The sequence below is a fragment of the Acanthochromis polyacanthus genome, chromosome 14 (assembly GCF_021347895.1).
Source record: "Acanthochromis polyacanthus isolate Apoly-LR-REF ecotype Palm Island chromosome 14, KAUST_Apoly_ChrSc, whole genome shotgun sequence".
Taxonomy (NCBI): Eukaryota; Metazoa; Chordata; class Actinopteri; family Pomacentridae; genus Acanthochromis; species Acanthochromis polyacanthus.
In genome coordinates, this window is record NC_067126.1 from 36,181,439 (window position 1) to 36,206,196 (window position 24,758).

General features: G+C 39.1%; 1 protein-coding gene and 1 long non-coding RNA gene across 2 annotated transcripts; one reads left to right on the forward strand and one right to left on the reverse strand.

Annotated features, from left to right (window-relative positions):
• Positions 1-5,280: 5,280 nt before the first annotated feature.
• Positions 5,281-6,927, reverse strand: LOC127537081 (uncharacterized). The gene is made up of 2 exons (XR_007946566.1): positions 6,791-6,927; positions 5,281-6,540 (listed from the first exon to the last, which is right to left on the reverse strand). It is a non-coding gene; the product is annotated as an uncharacterized LOC127537081 (long non-coding RNA).
• A 7,284-nt stretch (positions 6,928-14,211) lies between these two features.
• Positions 14,212-18,069, forward strand: LOC127537030 (CD209 antigen-like protein C). The gene is given in 6 exon segments (XM_051958644.1): positions 14,212-14,281; positions 14,374-14,472; positions 15,109-15,240; positions 15,826-15,968; positions 17,616-17,719; positions 17,925-18,069. Coding segments are annotated over 6 exon segments (693 nt in total).
• Positions 18,070-24,758: the final 6,689 nt, after the last annotated feature.

Sequence of the window (24,758 nt, forward strand, 5' to 3'; positions counted from 1 at the left end):
ACAATCCATCTTGGACTTTCTAGACAGCCCGTCTCCATTTTCCAGACTTATAAAAATCCCCAATCTATTTGAGCTTAATCTTTACAGTGAATCATTTGACCCTAGTTCACTTTGATCGTGACTTCTCACCTCATTACAAAGTTAAAACCCTCTTATTTTAACAGTTATCAAAACTCTTTCTGAAACCTATCAAACCTGTAAAAAGGACATATTTAAAGAAACAACCAACTTATAAAAATGTATAAAGAAAGACATTTTCCCAAAAAATAATCAACCCTTCATTCTTTCTGAATGAGGCACTCTTCTGATTTTTACACTGTTTCAACATTAAAGAATGTAAGAATAGACACTGGTTAGTTCAAACACATTCATTAGGTTATGGCATAATTTGATCCTAAATCACAGGTTATAATATCACAATGTTCCCTTATTTAGCTGTTGTTCTGTCAGAGTCTCCCCTTTGTGGCTGATTCTGGGATCTCATATCTCCATGCTTCACAACAAGATGTAATGTGAATGCAGCTGATCAGTAAACAAGCAGTTCTACATTGCATCTAATTTAAGATAATAATAATAACTTTATTTATATAGCACCCTTAAGAACAGTGTTCACAAAGTGCTTTGACAAATAAAACATGAGACACAGACAATCAAGCAAGCTATAGGAGACAAGTCAGATCAGTCAGTGCAAATAAACAGTAAAAATGGCAATAAATTAAATGAACAAACTTGCTAGATTAGCACGCAACTCAAACAAGGGAACTAGGTAGTTTGAAAATTAAAGAATAAGATTGAGGATTAAAACTAAAAGTCAAAGAATTAGAGAATTAAAAAATTGCGAGACATCATACCAAAGAGCCAGACAGCTAAAAGTAAAATAAAATGAGATAACATCGAAGATAAACAGGAGATAATACAGAATAAAACACTAAAACTAAATAAAGCTAGAAGCAAACTTCACATAAAAGAAAGTCATAAAAAGATAAAAGACGTTCTTTGGTCATTTCAGTGAGGCTGGCATTCAGTCGGTCTCTCTCTTCTGTCATGGAGGAAAGTTGATCATTGCTGGCCTGCAGACGCTCAGTCAGGTTTTGTTTGATGGAGGATAAATCTGCAGCCGAGTCACGGTCTGAAATATCAAGGTACATGTTTCAGAAACACCAGAGTCCTGATGCCGCCCATCATATAGCGCCTTATATTTTGAAAAAAAAAAAAAAGACCAAAAACCTGCATCTGAATCAGTACTTTTTATTCCTGTGGCGAAAAGAAAAGAAGAATTTAAGAAGACAGTCGTCCTTCAGAGCAGAATAAGGTTCCTGAAAATCACACATTTACGTTCATGTTTAACCCACTTTTACAATAAAAAGATTGTCTTGACAGCTGCTAGAGAACTGTGAACCACAGAGGATGTATCTTTCTATGTCACTGCCATTATACAGCCACAGAGCAAACAATTCTGTTTCAGTGGTAGATAGTTAATCACTTCTGAAACTTGTAACGTCCTGAGAACGTAAGAAACTGAAAAAGATCACATTTCACATTCACTGCAGTCTGTGCTACAGACCTGATAATCTGAGGAAAAATCCGCCACCTTACGAGCAATGGAGGAAATTTATGTTGACATGAAACCTCCCAAAGCTGCCGACCCAAAATGTTCCAGGAATCAAACAGGTAAGAATGAAGTGACAGAGATTCTAAATAGAATATACATTATTATCTGTCATTTACTGCTGTACAGATAATTGGTTTATTTCTGCGTTAAGGTCCGAGGAGTTCTCAGAGGAGTTTTCATTCAGTTATTCTCTGTTTGGGGCTGCTGAGTGTTTTCCTGCTGGTTGGACTCATCGTCCTCGGTGTCCTCTGTGAGTAAAACAGCTTTAAATCTTTTAATTGTAAAAGCGGGTTAAACATGAACGTAAATGTGTGATTTTCAGGAACCTTATTCTGCTCTGAAGGACGACTGTCTTCTTAAATACTTCTTTTATTTTCGCCACAGGAATAAAAAGTACTGATTCAGATGCAGGTTTTAGGTCATTTTTTTCCAATATAAGGTGCTATATGATAGGTGGACTTCTCTTTTTACTCATTACAGCTGTACTAGTTTGTGCTATGATGCTGTAAAACTACAGTTTTAACACAGTTGCACTTGGGTTTAGGTACTTTTAACTTGTTCTGTAAAGTCAGTCTTGGGTTCAAGTCCCCCACCTCATTTAAATTCATTTAATTCATGTCATTCTTGAATTATGCTACAGCAGCTAAGATGAATTTTATGGAAGGAACTCAGGTCAGAACAGTAGAATGAATCAAGTTTTGTTTCTGTTCTCTACAGAAATCAGATTCACTGAGCTTAGTTCCACAAAATGTAAGAACATTTTGATTTACAGTGCCTTGTGAAAGTATTCGGCCCCCTTGAACTTTTCAACCTTTTGCCACATTTCAGGCTTCAAACATAAAAATATAAAATTGGGACACAATCGTGAAGTGGAATGAAATTTATTGGATATTTAAACTTTTTTAACAAATAAAAAACTGAAAAGTGGGGTGTGAAATATTATTCGGCCCCTTTACTTTCAGTGCAGCAAACTCACTCCAGAAGTTCAGTGAGGATCTCTGAATTATCCAATGTTGTCCTAAATGACTGATGATGATAAACAGAATCCACCTGTGTGTAATCAAGTCTCCGTATAAATGCACCTGCTCTGTGATAGTCTCAGGGTTCTGTTTAAAGTGCAGAGAGCATCATGAAGACCAAGGAACACACCAGGCAGGTCCCAGGTACTGTTGTGGAGAAGTTTAAAGCCGGATTTGGATACAAAAAGATTTCCCAAGCTTTAAACATCTCAAGGAGCACTGTGCAAGCAATCATATTGAAATGGAAGGAGTATCAGACCACTGCAAATCTACCAAGACCCGGCCGTCCCTCTAAACTTTCACCTCCAACAAGGAGAAGACTGATCAGAGATGCAGCCAAGAGGCCCATGATCACTCTGGATGAACTGCAGAGATCTACAGCTGAGGTGGGAGAGTCTGTCCATAGGACAACAATCAGTCGTACACTGCACAAATCTGGCCTTTATGGAAGAGTGGCAAGAAGAAAGCCATTTCTCAAAGATATCCATAAAAAGTCTGGTTTGAAGTTTGCCACAAGCCACCTGGGAGACACACCAAACATGTGGAAGAAGGCGCTCTGGTCAGATGAAACCAAAATCCAACTTTTTGGCCACAATGCAAAACGATATGTTTGGCGTAAAAGCAACACAGCTCATCACCCTGAACACACCATCCCCACTGTCAAACATGGTGGTGGCAGCCTCATGGTTTGGGCCTGCTTTTCTTCAGCAGGGACAGGGAAGATGGTTAAAATTGATGGGAAGATGAATGGAGCCAAATACAGGACCATTCTGGAAGAAAACCTGTTGGAGTCTGCAAAAGACCTGAGACTGGGACGGAGATTTATCTTCCAACAGGACAATGATCCAAAACATAAAGCCAAATCTACAATGGAATGGTTCACAAATAAACGTATCCAGGTGTTAGAATGGCCAAGTCAAAGTCCAGACCTGAATCCAATCGAGAATCTGTGGGCAGAGCTGAAGACTGCTGTTCACAAACGCTCTCCATCCAACCTCACTGAGCTCGAGCTGTTTTGCAAGGAAGAATGGGCAAGAATTTCAGTCTCTCGATGTGCAAAACTGATAGACATACCCCAAGCGACTTGCAGCTGTAATTGCAGCAAAAGGTGGCGCGACAAAGTATTAATGCAAGGGGGCCAAATAATATTGCACGCCCCACTTTTCAGGTTTTTATTTGTTAAAAAAGTTTAAAATATCCAATAAATTTCGTTCCACTTCACGATTGTGTCCCACTTGTTCTTGATTTTTGACAAAAAATTAAAATTTTATATCTTTATGTTTGAAGCCTGAAATGTGGCGAAAGGTTGAAAAGTTCAAGGGGGCCGAATACTTTCACAAGGCACTGTAGGACTGAAGTTGAGAGACAGGATTAATCGTAAAGCATCAGGACTTTGGTGTTTCTGAAACATGTCCCTTGATATTTCAGACCGTGACTCGGCTGCAGATTTATCCGCCACCAAAGAAGAGAGAGACCGACTGAATGCCAGCCTCACTGAAATGACCAAAGAACGGGACAGACTTCAAACTTTGTCCAAACAGAGTGAGTCCTTCCCTGCCTGATAGAAGATAGAAATGTCTACCTGTTACTCTCCACTTAGATTATAAAGTTCAAAGATTCAGAGGTCTGGAAAAAGCAAAATCCTTCCATCTGTTATTAAGATTTTCTTATGGTGTGTTTTAAAGCCAGAAATTCAGTGAGCAAGACACCCAGCATCAAAATCAGATTCTTTTATACTTAACTGATTGAGTAGAACTTTTATAAATCATGGCTAGACTAGAAAAGCACTCAGAGAGCACAGTACTCCGCCAAGGCTGCTCAGTTGACGTATTATTTCCGACAGATGAAATCTTTAATGACAAATTGCCTTGCACTGAGCACAGGCATGCGTTGTGCATGTGCATGTTATGTATGAGCTGCTGAGTGTTTTCGTGCTGCTTGGACTCATCGTCCTCGGTGTCCTCTGTGTCTGGTTCTAATGAGTTAACTTTATAACTCTCATTGGCTTAAATATGTGCAGAGGAAAAGTTTTGGTGCTGCATTTTGAGTGAAATCCAGAATCAGATTTGACAAACCAAACAAGCACAAATTGCAACGATTCAAACAGAAATGATTTTAGACACTAAAAACTAGGGCTGTCCCGAATAGTGGTTTCTGGCCTCCGAATAATCGGGCCCTATTAAAGACGAATATCTGAATATTCGTTCCGCCCCGTAACGTCTGAAGTGGGGAAGGGGGGGCAAATATTCGGATCCGTTCGTCTGGTCTCCCGGGTCCAAATTTTGCCTTCGTTTTGTCTTCAGTTAAACTGAAGAATTCCCAAACAGCGGAGGTCTTCAGCATCTTGTCTTGTGTTTATGCAACAAAGTGAAGCGTGACGACAGAGTCGGCAGCAACCCGGCCATTCCGGTGGTGGTAACAAACAAATGGGTGAGCCGAGATGAGCCGAACACGGCGGGATGAGCCAAAGTGGGCCGAAGGCGAAGGGAAGAGACGAGCTCCGAATATTTTCGTCTGGGGGGAGGAAGGGATGATCACATAGACATACAGTTGTGCTCATAAGTTTACATACCCTGGCAGAATTTATGATTTCTTGGTCATTTTTAGAGAATATGAATGATGACACAAAAACTTTTCTTTCACGCATGGTAAGTGGTTGGGTGAAGCCATTTATTATCAGACAACTGTATTTACTCTTTTTAAATCATATTGACAACAAAAACTATTCAAATGACCCTGATCAAAAGTTTAAATACCCCAGTTCTTAATATCGTGTATTTCCCCCTTTAACATCAGTGACAGCTTTGAAGTCTTTTGTGGTAGTTGTAGATGAGGGTCTTTATTTTGTCAGATGGTAAAACTGCCCATTCCTCTTGGCAAAAAGCCTCCAGCTCCTGTAAATTCTTGGGCTGCATAGCATGAACTGCATGTTTGAGATCTCCCCAGAGTGGCTCAATGATATTGAGGTCAGGAGACTGAGATGGCCACTCCAGAACCTTTACTTTATTCTGATGTAGCCACTGACAGGTAGACTTGGCCTTCTGCTTTGGATCGTTGTCATGTTGGAACGTCCAAGTACGTCTCATGTGCAGCTTCCGGGCTGATGAGTGCAAGTTTTCCTCCAGTATTTTCTGATAACATGCTGTATTCATCTTGCCATCAATTTTTACCAAGTTTCCTGTGCCTCTGTAGCTCACACATCCCCAAAACATCAGCGATCCACCTCTGTGTTTCACAGTAGGGATTGTGTACGTCTCATTATAGGCCTCGTTTACTCCTCTCCAAATGTAGCATTTATGGTTGTGGCCAAAAAGTTCAATTTTGGTCTCATCACTCCAAATGACTTTGTTCCAGAAGTTTTGAGGCTTGTCTCTGTGCTGTTTGGCATATTGTCAGCGGGATGCTTTGTGGCATTTGTGTAGTAACGGCTTTCTTCTGGCGACTCGACCATGGAGCCCATTTTTGTTCAAGTGCCTCCTTATTGTGCATCTTGAAACAGCCACCCCAGTTTTTTTCAGAGACTCCTGTATTTCAGCTGAAGTTATTTGTGGGTTTTTCTTTGCATCCTGAGCAATTTTTCTGGAAGCTGTGGGTGAAATTTCTGTTGGTCTACCTGACCATGGTTTGGTTTCAACAGAACCCCTCAGCTTCCACTTCTTAATTAATGTTTGAACACTGCTGATAGGCATTTCCAGATCCTTGGATATCTTTTTATATCCCTTTCCTGTTTTATACAGTTCAATTACCTTTTCCCGCAGATCATTTGACAATTCTTTTGCCTTCCCTGTAGTGTTCTCAGCAAAGTGTAAAAACTCTGATTAAACACCAAGCTAAACTTCGGTCAATGAAGACAGAGTCGTGGTGGCGCTGACCGTTTACTCCCAAATCTTCAATAACACGAGGTGAAAACTGTGGCAAAAACATACAAAATACATAATTAATATGTACACGTATTGTACATGTTACACGTATGACAACTTCAACTGTGACCTGGTGTCACTATACAGGCACGAGCAACAGAAATGATCATTGTCACACTGTTTCCAAACATGCAGATTACATGCCACTAATGTGGTTTTCTAACACAAATAATGTCATTTTTAAACTAAATCTTACTATTTATGCTTTTTAACAACTTAATAAAGCCATATGAACTTACGGCGTTGCCTGGACAATGTGTTATAGGAGATGGCTAACTCATTAGCGTATGCATAGCGTCTCTGCCGTATTCTCTGAGCAAACAGCGATCACATGAAACAGGAAAAGACCCGACGATCTAACAGGAAGTGATGTCGTTAACAGCGCGACTTTCAAAATAAAATCCTCTAAGTCAACCTTTTTATGTTTTTACTGCCATTGTGAACTAAATCACATATTTATCCATTCATTTTAAAGCAATGTAACACAGAAACATAAAATATGCCTGAGAGGCAACACATTCCCCATGATTTAGAAGCCAGAAACGTCAGTGCAGCACTGGATGAAAGATGAAGGGTCTGTCAAGAGCCCAGAAACTCACTGACCTTTTATACACACACACTGATTACAAGCAAACAGATCACAGGTGAGGATGGTGACCTTTAGTAGCCATTCAAACCTGTTTGTGTCAACTTGTGTGCCTGTTATCAGGCCAAACCTACAGGGTATGTAAACTTTTGATCAGGGCCATTTGGGTGCTTTTTATTGTCATTATAATTTAAAAAGAATAAACACAGTGGTTTGATAATAAACAACTATAGCACAACACTAACCATGAGTGAAAGAAAGGTTTTTGTGTTATCATTCATATTCTCTGAAAAATGGCCAAGAAATCATATATTCTGCCAGGGTATGTAAACTTATGAGCACAACTGTACGTGTATTTGTCATAGACATATGTGTATATATTTATGTGATCACACGAGGAGATGAGCCGATGTGGGCCGAAGGCGGAGGGAAGACAGTAACGACAGTAATGTTCTGTCATGATGTTGACTTGTCGTTTCACTCATAATATGTCTTAAACACTGCATGGACTGAGGAACAATTGAAGAGTTCATTTGCAAAAACAGGCAACTCCGTTTTCAGAAAATTCATTTTTTTATTCTTTCCTCGAGATAATAATAACACTAATAATTGATTTTTTCTCTATTTTGTCATGTATTTTTCTACTGAGTCAAATCCACTCAACTTCAGTTTGAGTAATATTCTCTCAAGTAAACGATAAAAAAAAGTTTTCTGAAAATTTACCAAAACGGAGTTATCCGTTTTTGCAAATGAACTCTTCAATTACTGTTTAGATCCAAGTCTAACTTAGATATTGTTGTAGGGGCCTTTAGGGGTAACTTTCTGAAAACATTGACTTGTGCTAAAATAACTTCATAAACACATGCACATATTGATCAGTAATGAGCATCGTTTGATATTTCTTCCAGATAAAACGTGTCCTGCAGGATGGAAGATGTTCAGTTGTTCCTGTTATCTCCTCTCTCAAGAGTATGGTTCCTGGAACAAAAGCAGGGAGGACTGCAGAAGAAAAGGAGCAGATCTGGTGGTGATAAACAGCGATGAAGAACAGGTACAGAATTTGTTTTAGCATGTTTTCAGTAACATGGAAATGTATTTCAATCTTCATCCTCAGTGGACATTGCTGCACAGTGATGTAGTGGTTAGCACTTTCACCTTGCAGCAAGAAGATCCCTGGTTCGACTCCCGGCCTGAGCCCGGGATCTTTCTGCATGGAGTGTGCATGTTCTCCCTGTGCATGCGTGGGTTTCCTCCGGGCACTCCGGTTTCCTCCCACAGTCCAAAAACATGCTGAGGTTAACTGATGACTCTAAATTGCCTGTAGGTGTGAATGTGAGTGTGATTGTGTGTCTGTATATGTAGCCCTGTGACAGACTGGCGACATGTCCAGGGTGTCCCCTGCCTTCGCCCGAGTCAGCTGGGATAGACTCCAGCACCCCCTGCGACCCTATTGAGGATAAAGCGGTGTATAGAGGATGGTTGGATGGATCCGTGGATATTACTTTGCCCAGTTTTCAAGACAAAATGGAAATAACTGTGTTCCCTGCCAGTGTGTTTTAATACAGACATGGCAGACTGAAACTGTGTGTCTTTAATAAGCCCACATTTAAAGATTAGAAAACTTTAACAACTAGCAACGGACATTTTTTGTGACTTTCTGCAGCACAGAATTCAGTTAAACTCTAAATAGCATTTAAAACCAGAAATGCTGCATAGATATTCATTGTCCATCCATCCATCCATCCATGGCAGGGTCAGATTCATCCTGAATCTGAACTTTGACGATCGGCTGAGCCTCCCTTTATGGCACCCTGGAGCAAAATTTCCGAGAGAGGAAAGTAATTCCTCTTTCCTTAAGCAAAGTAATCGGAGCACTTCTCATTTTTTAAAATAAGAACCACCACCCTCCAACTGCCACTCCACATGGACTGTCCCAGATGACCACTGAAGAGGCATGTCAGCAAAGACAGTCCGACAATGTCCAGAGTCCTCAGAATCTTGAATGAATCTCATCCACACCGAGTGCTTTCCCACTGATGACTTTCTTGACCACCACAGTGACCTCTACCATGGATATGAGCTTCCCCCAAGTCTTCATTCACTGCCCCTTAGCAGAATACGTGTTAACGTGGTTGAAAGAGCGTTTCCATTCAACTTCCACTGCTTGACAGTGTCCTCAGTCTGCAGTTCTCCTCCTCAGCTACATAGTCTGTCCAAGTCCTGCCTCCCCTTCCTGAGGCGTTGAACGGTTTAATAGATCAGTTTCTGCTATATTAATAATAACAGATTAGATTCATATAGTGCTTTTCTGGGCACTCAAAGCACTTCACAATGGATCCATTATTCATTCACTCACACATTCTCACTCTGGTGGTGGTAAGCTACAGAAGCATGGCTGTCAATCCACACCTACAGCCTCTCTGACCACCACCTACATTCACACACCAGTGTGAGAGCAAGGTGGGTAAAGTGTCTTGCCCAAGGACATGCACGTGAATAGGTCAGAGAGGGAATCAAACCACCGACCCTTCAATCATTGGACGACCCACTCTACCACCTGAGCTACAGCCTCCCCATATTCCATTATCCCCCCTATTGACAGTTTTTTGACTGGCCACAGTTCTTTCCCATCTTCACCACCACTGGCCCTGCTGATCTTTAGTCCAAGCCTGACAAAAGTTGGTCTAGATTTTTGATTTGCAAAACTTTGTTCATCCATCAAAGCAACTCCAACCTTGCAACAAGATCACAGCAACACTCCAACAAGGAGAAATGCATTTTTTCTACCAATGTACACATGAACACTTTTAATATGTTAAGTTGCCATGGCAACTGCACCCTGCTGAGCTGATTGGTCCCCTTATCATTGCTTGCAGCTGTTTTTGAATTGTTAGTTTTAATTAGAGCAGTTGTATTATGATGTGTTCATAGAAAACTGGTAAACTCCTCATGTTGTATTGCAGTTAAGAGCTAAAATGTAATTTTCTTCACGTTGAACAGACGTTTGTCTCTACGTTCACCAACAAATCAACTTGGATTGGGTTGAATGACATAAAAATAAAAGGGACCTGGATGTGGGTGGATGGAACTCCTCTGATTCTGAAGTAAGGCTTCACTTTAGCATAACATCGATATTAGCATCCACATGGAATCACAAACTGCTCACCAACTGAACCGTTATCATCATAGAAGAAGGCTATTCACACATCAGACACCGATCTGATCCAATTCTGATTCCTTTGTCAAAGAAAAACAGTCTAATAATTATTTTGTTTACTGAACTGCCAGCTACTGGGACAAAAACGAGCCCGACAATGAAGACGGTGAAGAAGACTGTGCTCAAATCAGAACTCCTCCCAACACTCGCTGGAATGATCTTCCATGTGCAATGACACTGCAGTGGATTTGTGAAAAACAACCATAATGTTGCTGCATTATTTGTTTGAGGATCATGTGTATTTGAAGGTCAGATATCTAAAGAAATAACTGTGAGAACTTCAGGCTTTTATATTAAGTATTTCCAGAACTGCTGTCATTCACACAGCCTTAAAATTAATGCCTAAAGAAATTTGCTGAAAGTGGATCACTGAGTATTTTTTAAAAAAAAGACATCATTGTTGTAGAAAAATGTCATTAGTACTTGGATGAACTGTATTTGTACTGTGACCATCACAAACCAGTGTGTTAATCAGAGCACATAATAGATCTGACTGTGAATGTTTTCTACTATTTTGTTCTGGTGTGTGATTCTGTTGTGACCAGCGTCAACACCAAGGTCTAATAACACCCAGACCGTGTGCCGTCTTCATGAGGAATCAAAGCTGCGGAGTGTGAAGGACTGATGCTATTATGAGTTTGCATTTTTTGTTTGAATGTGGGTCAGATCTCTGAACACGACTCTGGTGTCAGAGCTCTGCTCTTCAGCTGAAATATTCACTCTGCATTTCTCTGCTTTATTATTCTTTAATAAATTACAAAGACAAATACTGTGTGTTGACTAACTGTTAAAGGGGAAACTGCATCAAAAAAGCTGATAAATGTCACTAGAGGAAAATTAGAAACCAAATAGATGTAGTTCTGAAAGGGCCTCATTCTTTAGTCAGCGCCAAGAAGCGATAAAAGGAGTAATTCCTCTTTTTAAAATCATTCTAAAAACATGTTTTTGTGAGTGTACATCACTGTACTTGTAAATCTATCTGTGTGAAGACCAGTTTGAATTTCACATCATCATCATCATCCTTTACACCCAGTGGTGTGTAGGGCAGCAACAAAGTTCCTCCACTTCTGCCTGTCCTGGGCCAGCCTTGTCAATGTACTCCAAGAGTGCTGCATGGACTCCATCTCACCCTCTACTGTTCTTCTCCATGTTGTTCTTGGTCTTCCTCTCTTTCTTTTGCCATCTGAGGTCCAGTGCAGTGCTGTTCTTGTGATTGACTGTGGGTCTTTACGGAGTGTGTGTCCAATCCATTTCCATCGTCGCCTTGTGATGATGGTGCCCATGTCTTGTTGTTGGCATTTCCTTAGCAGTTCTTCATTGGAGATCTTTTCGGGCCAAAATATTCTTTGAATTCGCCGGAGACATGTGGTGTGGAAGGATCAAAGCTTGGAAAGATCTGCTTCCGTCATTCTCCAGCATTCTGCTCCATACAGCAGTGTTGATACAACACAGCTCTGGTATAGTTTCAGCTTGGTATTTGTGTTGTACTGTGTTGATCTCCAGACATTGTTCATTCCCTTAAACACACTCCTTGCCTTGCTTAGTCTGCTGTGGATGTCTTCTTTTGTGCCGCCCTCGGGTTTGATGATGCTTCCCAAGTATGTAAAGCTATCTGCTTGTCGTATATACTTGCGTATATGTACATCTGTCTGTGAAAACAAAAATCTGCAAAACAAAAAAAATCTGTGAAAATCTCATAGCAAGATTGCCACAAAAAAGTATGTTGAAAAAGAAAGTTGAAAAACTTTAAAAATCTGTGAAAATAACTGAAAATGTGTGTGAAATAGTGATACTGTTGCTGATGGCTGCAGCTGAAAACATGTAAATTAATTTAAATTTTTTGTGATTTTACTAGATCTGAAGGGAAAATCTGTAAAATAATTGCTTCAAAAATAAGAAATAAAAACAGTAAAGAAAAACAAAAAACAAATGAACAAAAACATTTATTTCTACCAGTATATTTATGTGTGTGTGTTTTAAGGATAGTAGGTTTTACCTCTTCCTGTGCCGGTAGTGCAACAAAACAACAACTGTGAAAGGAACAAATCAAGTTTTAGTTTAAAAATGGATCAATCTGGAATTTAGGGACTTTTGAAGTCCATGGGATACATCTTGCATACATTTTTGTTAAAAGTAAAAAAAATAAAATAAATGTTTTTTATGTTCATTATGATCATGTCTTCACAAATTCTATAATTATTCATAATAGAAACAATCACTTATTGATAAAAACTGACTAAAATGTCAACTAACAATAAAAATGAAAGAGATGGAAGCAAATATGAATAAAGACACGAATCATTGAACCAGATAGAACTGAGAGCTGCAATAAGAAGAAAACATGAAGACAAATCAAATGCAAGCTACAAATAAAGAAACACACATGCAAACAAACACAGAAAACAATGTAAAGAATAAACTAAACAAATATTAATATGTAGCTATCAGCACAATCCACCAAACTCACTATATAACTAATAATAATCTAATAATAATCTTATAAAGAAGCCTTTCATATTCTGTGGAACACAAACACACATTAAAGCATTACAAATGTCACTGGCTCCATCTAGTGGTACAAACATGAAGCAACCCTGACACACCTTTTAAAAAGCCCAGGAAACATAAGCTCCTCTAAAGATCCATAAAACACTTTGGAACAGACAAATCAAATGAAGTCCATTAAGGATCTGCTTTTAAAAGAAATGGTTCAATGTATAATTCTGGGATTTTTTGTATCACAGTGGACATTTTTGCTGTTTTCAGGCCTAAAATCAACATGGCCACCTAAAACCAAACACCACATGGCATTTTTACATCGGTTGATGCTACGGGTACGGACCCGTACCCGTAGCATCTGTACTAGAGGTACGGACCCGTTAAGGTCACTGAAGAGCTGGCACCGTTTAACTACTATTTGCTGCACATTACAGGCAGTTTATATGAATGACTTTGAAGGCGAACATTGTATAATTTAACCAAAAATACACCGTCTCCTGTCACACTTCAGACATTACAGTTTTTACGCTTTTCGACGCCGTGTATAAATTGTTTGAAGTCCAGTTCCTATTAAGTAGTTTACTGCGTTCAGTGGTGGAAGCGGCTGACGAACTCCATTGCAAATGTTCCCATTTAATTTCGGACGCTAATTTACAAGATAAAGTGAAGGATGTCGCATATGAAACAAACACTCGTGAATGGTGAGGAGCAGCTCTTTAATTCGGCATGAATTAAAAAAAAACACAAACTCGATTTACTGTGATATTGTGAGATTTGTTTGTGGTTATGTAACTTAGCCATTCAACAGAGTCCGCTAACCTTACTGGCCTGCAGACGCTCAGTCAGGTTTTCTTTGATGGAGGATAAATCTGCAGCCGAGTCACGGTCTGAAATATCAAGGTACATGTTTCAGAAACACCAAAGTCCTGATGCCGCCCATCATATAGCGCCTTATATTTTGAAGAAAAAAAAAATGACCTCAAACCTGCATCTGAATCAGTACTTTTTATTCCTGTGGCGAAAAGAAAAGAAGTATTTAAGAAGACAGTCGTCCTTCAGAGCAGAATAAGGTTCCTGAAAATCACACATTTACGTTCATGTTTAACCCACTTTTACAATAAAAAGATTGTCTTGACAGCTGCTAGAGAACTGTGAACCACAGAGGATGTATCTTTATATGTCACTGCCATTATACAGCCACAGAGCAAACAATTCTGTTTCAGTGGTAGATAGTTAATCACTTCTGAAACTTGTCACTTCCTGAGAATGTAAAAAACTGAAAAGATCACATTTCACATTCACTGCAGTCTGTGCTACAGACCTGATAATCTGAGGAAAAATCCGCCACCTTACGAGCAATGGAGGAAATTTATGTTGACATGAAACCTCCCAAAGCTGCCGACCCAAAACGTTCCAGGAATCAAACAGGTAAGAATGAAGTGACAGAGATTCTAAATAGAATATACATTATTATCTGTCATTTACTGCTGTACAGATAATTGGTTTATTTCTGCGTTAAGGTCCGAGGAGTTCTCAGAGGAGTTTTCATTCAGTTATTCTCTGTTTGGGGCTGCTGAGTGTTTTCCTGCTGGTTGGACTCATCGTCCTCGGTGTCCACTGTGAGTAAAACAGCTTTAAATTTTTTTATTGTAAAAGCTGGTTAAACATGAACTTAAATGTGTGATTTTCAGGAACCTTATTCTGCTCTGATGGACGACTGTCTTCTTAAATACTTCTTTTATTTTTGCCACAGGAATAAAAAGTACTGATTCAGATGCAGGTTTTAGGTCATTTTTTTTCCAATATAAGGTGCTATGTGATAGGCGGACTTCTCTTTTTACTCATTACAGCTGAGCTAGTTTGCGCGATGATGCTGTAAAACTACAGTTTTAACACAGTTGCACTTGGGTTCAGATACTTTTAACTTTTTCTGTAAAGTCAGCCTTGGGTTCAAGTCCCCCACCTCATTTAAATTCATTTAATTCATGTCAGTCTTGAACAATGCTAGAGCAGCTAAGATTGATTTTATGGAACTCACTCAGGTCAGAACAGTAGAATCAGTCAAGTTTTGTTTTTTGTTCTCTACAGAAATCAGATTCACTGAGCTTAGTTCCACAAAATGTAAGAATATTTTGATTTAGGACTGAAACATAGAGACAGGATTAGTAGTAAAGCATCAGGACTTTGGTGTTTCTGTAACGTGTACCTTGATATTTCAGACCGTGACTCGGCTGCAGTTTTATCCGCCACCAAAGAAAACCTGACTGAGCGTCTGCAGACCAGCAATGATCAACTTTCCTCCATGACAGAAGAGAGAGACCGACTGAATGCCAGCCTCACTGAAATGACCAAAGAACGGGACAGACTTCAGGCTTTGTCCAAACAGAGTGAGTCCTTCCCTGCCTGATAGAAGATACAAATGTCTGCCTGTTACTCTCCAGTCATGAGATGACCACGAAATGAGCAGAAGAATCAAAAATAAGAAATTATCGAATAAGATAAAAACCTTCAAGTTCCTCTCTCGTCATTGATTCAACCTCAAAAAAACTCATCTCTGCATGCTCTGCAATCTTTCATTAAATGAATTTAACCTCTTGCTTCCTTAAAATAACCGAGGTGTAACTCTACACAGCTGTTTCCTGTAGAACAGGACTGGGCTCATGGGTTGGTCACGCATGAAATACCAGAAGTCTGAAGCCGTGTTTTTGACATTGTCATCATTACTCTGTAGTTTCAAAGTAGAAATCTTCAGTCATGATGTTGACTTCTCATTTCACCCATATTATGTCTTCCAGCAAATAAAATCACTGCATGGACTGAAGACAAATTACTGTTGAGATCCAAGTCTAACTTAGACATCGTTGTAGGGGCCTTTAGGGGTAACTGCTGAAAACATTGACTTGTGCTAAAATAACTTCATAAATACATGCACATATTGGTCAGTAATGAGCATCGTTTGATATTTCTTCCAGAGAAAACGTGTCCTGCAGGATGGAAGATGTTCAGTTGTTCCTGTTATCTCCTCTCTCAAGAGTCTGGTTCCTGGAACAAAAGCAGGGAGGACTGCAGAAGCAAAGGAGCAGATCTGGTGGTGATAAACAGCGATGAAGAACAGGTACAGAATTTGTTTTAGCAAGTTTTCAAATGACATGGAAATGTATTTCAGTCTTCATCCTCAGTGTACATTACTTTACCCAGTTTTCAAGACTAAAAGGAAATAACTGTGTTCTCTTCCAGTGTGTTTTAATTCAGACATTGTAGACTTAAACTGTGTGTCTTTAATAAGCCCATATTTAAAGATTAGAACTCTTTAACAGCCAACAACGGACATTTTCTGTGACTTTCTGCAGGCCAGAATTCAGTTAAACTCTAGATAGTATTTAAAACCAGAGAAGCTGCATAGACATTCATTGTCCATCCATCCATCCATCCATCCATCCATCCATCCATCCATTGCAGGGTCAGATTCAATCCTGAATCTGAAGTTTGACGATCGGCTGAGCCTCCATTTCTGGCAGCCTGAAGTAAATTTTCCCAAGGAGGAAGTGTGATAGCAAAGTAATCGGAGCACTTTCCATTGTTTAAGACAGGAATCACCACCCTGGCGCTGCACAGTGATGTAGTGGTTAGCATTTTCGCTTTGCAGCAAGAAGATCCCTGGTTCGTGTCCCGGCTTTCCCGGGATCTTTCTGCATGGAGTTTGCATGTTCTCCCTGTGCATGTGTGGGTTTTCTCCGGGCACTCCGCCTTCCTCCCACAGTCCAAAAACATGCTGAGGTTAATTGATTACTCGAAATTGCCCGTAGGTGTGAATGTGAGAGTGATTGTTTGTCTGTATATGTAGCTCTGCGACAGACTGGCGACATGTCCAGGGTGTACCCTGCCGTCGCGCGACTCAGCTGGGATAGACTCCAGCCCCCCCCATGACCCTAGTGAGAATAGAGCAGTGTATAGAGGATGGACAGATGAAATCACCACCCTCCAACTGCCACTCCACATTGACTGTCCCAGATGACCACTGAAGAGGCATGTCAGTAAAGATGGTCCAACAATGTCCAGAGTCCTCAGAATCTTTAATGAATCTCATCAACACCGAGTGCTTTACCACTGATGACTTTCTTGGCTACCACAGTGACCTCTACCATGGATATGAGCTTCCCCCAAGTCTTCATTCACTGCCTCCTCAGCAGAATACGTGTTAACGTGGTTGAAAGAGTGTTTCCATTCAACTTCCACTTCTTGACAGTGTCCTCAGTCTGCAGTTCTCCTCCTCAGCTACATAGTCTGTCCAAGTCCTGCCTCCCCTTCCTGAGGCGTTGAACGGTTTAATAGATCAGTTTCTGCTATATTCCGTTATCCGCCCTATTGACAGTTTTTTGACTGTCCACAGTTCTTTTCCATCTTCACCACCATTGGTCCTGCTGATCTTTAGTCCAAGCCTGACAAAAGCTGGCCTCGATTTTAGATTTGTAAAACTTTGTTCATCCATCAAAGCAACTCCAACCTTACAACAAGACCACAACAACACAAGGAATTGCATTCTTTCTACCAATGTTTATATGAACACTTTTAATATGTTCAGTTGTCATGGCAATTAGACCCTGTTGAGCTGATTGGTCCCCTTATCATTGCTTGCAGCTTTTTTTAAATTGTTAGTTTTAATCAGAGCAGTTGTATTATGATGTGTTCATAGAAAACTGGTAAAATGCTCATACTGTATTGTGGTTAAGAGCTAAAATGTAATTTTCTTCATGTTGAACAGACGTTTCTCTCTACGTTCACCAACAAACCAACTTGGATTGGGTTGAATGACATCCAAACAGAAGGGACCTGGATGTGGGTGGATGGAACTCCTCTGACTCTGAGGTAAGTCTTTACTTTAGCATAGCATCGATATTTACATCCTCATAGAGTCACAAACCACTCACCAACTGAACCATTCACATCATATCTGACATGTTATCATCATAGAAGAAGGCTATTCACACATCAGACACCGATCTGACCCAATTCTGATTCCTTTGTCAAAGAACAACAGTCTAAATAATTCTGTTGTTTACTGACTTGCCAGCTACTGGGACAAAAACGAGCCGAACAATAAAGGAGGAAAACATGATAAAGAAGACTGTGCTCAACTCAGAACTCTTCACAACGCTCTTTGGAATGATCTTCCATGTACATCGTCTCTGCAGTGGATCTGTGAAAAACTACCATAATGTTGCTGCATTATTTGTTTGAGGATCATGTGTATTTGAAGGTCAGATATCTAAAGAAATAACTGTGAGAACTTCAGGCTTTTATATTAAATATTTCCAGAACTGCTGTCATTCACACACAGCCTTAAAATTCAATACCTAAACAAATTTGCTGAAAGTGGATCATTGAGTATTTTTTTTTTTAAAAAAAGACATCATTGTTGTAGAAAAATGTCATTAGTACTTGGATGAACTGTATTTGTACTGTGACCATCACAAACCAGTGTGTTAATCAGAGCACATAATAGATCTGACTGTGAATGTTTTCGACTATTTTGTTCTGGTGTGTGATTCTGTTGTGACCAGCATCAACACCAAGGTCTAATAACACCCAGACCGTGTGTCGTCTTCATGAAGAATTAAAGCTGCGGTGTGTGAAGGACTGATGCTATTATAAGTTTGCATTTCTTGTTTGAATGTGGGTCAGATCTCTGAACACGACTCTGGTGTCAGAGCTCTGCTCTTCAGCTGAAATATTCACTCTGCATTTCTCTGCTTTATTATTCTTTAATAAATTACAAAGACAAATACTGTGTGTTGACTAACTGTTAAAGGGGAAACTATGAAGGCAAATTTGTTTCTTTATTTTTCAATCGAAAAAAAAGTTGCTCCAATCGCAAAACATGTTTTTAATCAGAAAAAACTTCACCTCAATCAAAAAAATGTTTTCAATCAAAGAAAAAACTTGTTCAAATGCAAAAAAGAAAAAAATTGAGACCAAAAAATTGCATATAAACATGTTTTTTTCTTTGATAGAATTTTTTTTTTTTGTTGAAAATACATTTTTTGATTGAAGTCATATTTTTGGATTTGAGCCATATTATGGGTAGGACATTTGTTTCTTTATTACTCAATGAAAACAAAAGCAGCCCCAACCTCAAAAAATGTTTTCAATAAAAAAAAAGGTCACTTCAATAATAATAAAAAAAATTCAATCAAAGAAAAAAACGTTTTCCCAACAGAATAAATACTTGAGACTAAAAAACAAATGCATTCGAACACGTTTTTTCTTTGAAATTTTTTCATTATTGAATTCAGTTTTTATTTGACTGAAAATATATTTTCTGATTGAAGTCATATTTTTGGATTTGAGCCATAAAATGAGTAGGACGTTTGTTTCTTTATTACTCAATCACAAAAGATATAACTTCAATCAAAAAAAAATATTTTCAATCAAAGCAAAAAAAAAAAAAAGTGTTCGGAGTGTTTCGACTTTGTTTTGGCATTCAAACGCCTTTTTTTCTGATCGAAGTGAAAAAGTTTTGAAGCCTGTTTTTGCGATTGAATCATTTTGACACAAACATCCCACAGTGGGCGGATACTTCTCCATTGGTCGGGCATGTTTGAGTGACAGGTGTCCACACCAATGACGAATCTCCCTCCAGAAGAAGCAAGAAGCCAGCTACTTGTGTGCGGGGAAGTCAGTCTTTTCTATAGTCGTATGTTTGTGCAGCTGACACTGCATCTGTGGTTGCAGGCACAGGCCACTACTTATTCCACCACCAGCTGCAGCTGCATTGTAGTGTCCACGATACTGAATTTACTGTGAGTACAATGCCCTCAGCACACTTCACATTATAGGCTATATAAACACTGTTAAGCACGTTATATTAACGCAGTGGATTAATATCTCATTGCAGGCATCCAATGGCACAACAGTATTTAGTGAGGTTAAGGGATAGATTGGGCTCTGTCATCAACAGAGTACCTATTGATTTGGAGTACCTCCTGTTTGTATGCAATCAAGAGTTGCAGTTTGTTCGAGCTGGTGCACAATATTTAGAAGTTCCATCCTACTTTCCCTGTCCAACATGTGGTGGCTATATCGTTGTAGAGCGGAGGAACAGTATCCTGTCCTAGATGTGAGCTGAGCACTGCAGTCAGCTCTTGCAGACCATCAACCAGCTCTGCAGGAACTTCCAAATATTACTATGTAGCTATCAGCACAATCCACCAAACTGACTATATACCTAATAATAATCTAATAATAATCTTATAAAAAAAAGCCTTTCATATTCTGTGGAACACAAACACACATTACAGTTTTTCTCCATTGGTTTGGCTCATTTCTTGAAACCGAGATGACATTCTCAAAATAACATGGACAAGTCTCCAAACCACTGGGCATTTTCACACAATGGATTGGACATTTTTCATTCCTTTAAGCAAATTTTAAATGTTTCAGTACAGTTCTGCAAATGATTAAACACAATCTCCTACAGTTTGTACAAATACCGTGTGAATATATGTCAGTGATCTGAGCTGACTGTCACTTCTCAGTCAAAGTGTCATACCCTTCAAAACATGTTAGCATTATTTCAGTGTTTAAGTCGTCACAATCAAAACAATTTATTCAATTCCAAAAATATGTCAGGAACACCCTGAATTACTGTAGATCACTTCAACTTCAAGAGGAGCTATAAGAATGCGTGGTGGTGGAATACGAGGAAGAGGCCGAGGTGCACACAGACACCAAGCTGTCCTTGATGAAATTCGGGTTACTCTTGTTGACCATGTAATCAACTATGGCCTAACAATGGCAGAGGCAGGTCAAAGAGTGCAGCCTAATGTGCCCCGCTCCACAGTTTCGTCTATCATTTTGGATGTGAAACTGCATTTTGTTGAGATCAAATTTGCTTGTAAGTAGATGAAACAGAGTTTTGAAATTTGTGTGAGCTGTTTTGCAAAAGTTGATTTGATTTTGAGAAATGTGTCAAAGCAATTGAGAAACTGTAAGAATAAACTTCCCATGGCTGTGCAAAGTGCCATGTGTGTGTCAGAACTTAAAGACTACTCATGTTTTGTTTTGTCTTATTGAGGTTTTTTTTTACACCATTGTACTGTGAGACATGGGGGATATTTGATGTTCCTCTGCCACAGTGACGAAACTTCTAAACGTTTTGACTAGTAGTGCTCACACAACGCTACAGGGACTTTGCATTTTGAGGGCACTGACCATTTGTATGAAAAAAATGTTTAGTTTTGAAGCATGAGTGAATTGTTTTCATAGAGATATGACCTTTTGCTGGTGATCCTTGGAGTTGTGCTAAGTCATCCACACCATTTTGCCAAATGAACCTATGATTTTGAGAATGTACTTTCTGTTTCAAGAAATGTGCTGAAGGTATTGAGAAAAAATGTGTCATTTTGGTGCCATTGACTATTTACACGAGAGGAGTATTTGGTTTTGAGGCATGGATGAAGTGTTTTGAGAGAGATATGGCATTTTGCTGGTAATCCATGGTGTTGTGCAGAACCAGAGAAAGTATTTTGCAAAATGCACCTAGAGTTTTGAGAATGTCATCTCGGTTTCCAGAAATGAGCCAAACCAATTGAGAAAAACTGTAAAGCATTACAAATGTCACTGGCTCCATCTAGTGGTACAAACATGAAGCAAACCTGACACACCTTCAGTTCCACTAAAGATCCATAAAACACTTTGGAACAGACAAATCAAATGAAGTCCATTAAGGATCTGCTTTTAAAAGAAATGGTTCAATGTATAATTCTGGGACTTTTTGTATCACAGTGGACATTTTTACTGTTTTCAGGCCTAAAATCAACATGGCCACCTAAAACCAAACACCACATGACATTTTTACATCAAGATTTTTTAAAATGTTATAGATACACAACTGAGTAAAATTGAAATTGAAAGTTATTTCTAAAGATATTGTAGTAAACCTGTTGACTACTTTATATTAAATAAGTCAAAAAGCCTTGGAGTCTTTCTAGTCTTTTCTTCAGGAGGAAATGACATCATATGGAGCAGGTCATGTGATCTGGAATTAACACACTTCCTTGAGAGATGTTTTTGTAATGGGGAATTTAGTGGAAAGTGATTTAATTTGTTTTTTCTATATAAAATTTAATATATTGCCAAAAAAGAAATATCTGTCATGATTATCTAAACTTAATAAAAAGAACACAATAAAAACTATTTCTGAATCAGCTCATTTTATTGTTGTTTAACTAATTAGAAGGTGGTTATAATTAAATTCGGGCTGTTACTTAGTTCACATTTTCGTGATTTCCAGTCATTTTTTATTAATAAGTGATTGTTTCTATAATAAGTAATTATGGAATTTGTAAAGAAATGATCATAAAAAAGCATCACTTTTTCCCATAGACTTCAAAAATGACTCAAATGTCAAAATCCACCAAGTCTTAGAGTGTTTAGATATTAAATGGAAAAGTGAACATCTACAAATCTGCAGCAACTGGACAATTGAGATGGGATCAAACATTCCAGAAAAGACCTTAAACTGAGGTAACGTTGTGTATGAGTCTGTGACCGTTCCTATGGAAGAATTTAAGGAAAGTGTACAGACTAACAGCTAGCTAGCTAACTAACTAGCAGACTGCTATGGTGGAAACAACCTCTATTCAGCACTTTAGACATTCAGATTCCTCTATTGTCATTGCAGAAGACAATGAAGGTCAAACACTAATAAAACAGATGTCAAAAAAAGGTTCTTTCACAGAGTGACTGGTCATCTCATGGTTCTTCACATAATAACATGAAGGCCTTTTGATTTTAGGGGTTATGTAGGTTTGGTTGGAATAAAAGATGTTTACATTTTTGTCTCTTGATTGAACCCTGTTGCTGTTCTCCTGGTTTACTTCCAGACCTGTGAGAAGTGAGACGTTCAGATGTGCCAGCCAGAGATCAGACCAGTGAGACTGAAGGTCACATTAAAAAAAAAAGTCTGATTTGGTTTCTTCACACTTACAGTAAAAATTACATCTCAGTCACTTTAATGCGAAACCATTTAAATTGGACCATTTGAAGATTATTGATCCTCAGGGCCAGTGACCCCCTAATTAACTTATTCAGCTGTCAGGGAATCACCGGACCAGCTCTCCATCCTACGGGTCCGGTTCTACCGCCCCCTGAGATCTAGCTCAGAGCAATGCTGTAGAACGGTTAAGCTGGTAAACGAGGAGAATTCGCCTAGCTTTCTCACTGCCTACATCCAGACGCCAAACCCTGCTTCCTCTGATAATTAATTTAACCGAGTAGCCACTTCGGTATAGTTAAATATAATCACCAGTCACGCCTGTTAACGGCAGCTTCTCCTCTTATGGATCTTGCACTTGGTAAGTTGCTAGGTTTAATTCAGAGGTTATGGACATTTAGACAAACCCTTGGTTATAGAAGACAAAGAAAAGGAGCGCTACCTGGACTCGGCAGAGTTAGTTTGAGGTGCTCTTTGGAAGGGGATTCAAAAAATCCTTGAAACAAAAAGAGGAGACTCCAAGGCACTCTCTAAAAAATATTAAGATTTAAAAAGCCTTTATTTAAACGGCATGGTCATATAGACCTACCACCAACAGATGGTGTTATTCAGACCACAAAAAGTTTACATCCCCAAAAACCTGCATGGTATCACATAAAGCAGGTAAAATTAATTGAAAAAAACATTTAAAAAACACATCAGAAATCTGGTGAACAACATTTTCACAAAGTGGTCTGTACGTTAGGAGACTTTAACTCAGTGTTTAGACAACAACTTCCTCTACAAGAACACAGTATAATCTTGTTCTTCATTTAGTCCAGGAAATGTGGTGGCTTGTCTACAAGCCACCACATTAACAATAACACCATCTGTTGGCGAGTCTGCTGGTTGACACTACCTGCAGACTTTGCCTCTAAGTCCATGTGGCAGGTTCTAATTGGTTGAGCATCCCTTTAAAAGGGCCTATTGCAGTCTGACATCTGTTTACATGACTTCCTGATGAAGGCTTGATGCCGAAACGCGTAGAAGTTTTATAGGGCTAATTTTATAGGCTTTTTAAATCTTAATATTTTTTAGAGAGTGCCTTGGAGTCTCTTCTTTTTGTTTCAAGAAACCCCTAGGTTATGTTTAAACCGGGCCAACCTGGCCCCCATGACTAGGTAACCTTTCAGAACCTCTACTATTGTTATGCACGCAATAATCTGACTTTTTACATCCAGAGCTAGATGTATTCATTCAGGGATAAAAATAGCACCTGCAATTTGTTGTCTTTGATTGCAGAATAATGCTTTATTAAAAAATATTTAGCAGGGCAAAAGCATAGCCAATAAATCATCAGACAAATAATCAAACATTAGATAATATTCAAATCACTCATCCTAACTCCTAACTGGTATCATGCTTTCCTAAAAGAAGAGTAATAATCACCCAAAATATGTAATTTGGAGGGAGAGCAGTCAGGGTGTGGCCACACCCGGCTGCTCACCTGAGACCCGACAAGTGTTTGAGACCCGCCGGGGCCCAGGGGGAAGTGGACGGAGTCCGGACCTGATTTAGATCTGCATATATATCCGTTTTTGTTGTTTGGGCAAGTAAAAATTTTGCTGTAATCCATTCTGGTGTTATTCCTTTGGAAATAATAGAATCCAGTAATGTTCCATCAGTCAGTGTTATATCCAGATCACAGTTCTGTAATCCTCAAACACTGCAGAAAAAGCAGTACATTCGTCCATAACTCCAACAGAACAGTTATTCCTTTGCAGATCATGTTAAATCCCCCGTCCGAGTTGCGTGATAAAATCCCCTTTGCTCAGGGCATTTCTACCCTGGTTTGCATCGAGCGACTTCCACCCAACGACTCCCAACTTGCGTCTAGTTCAGGTGTAATTTATAGTGAACTGAACCTTTTGC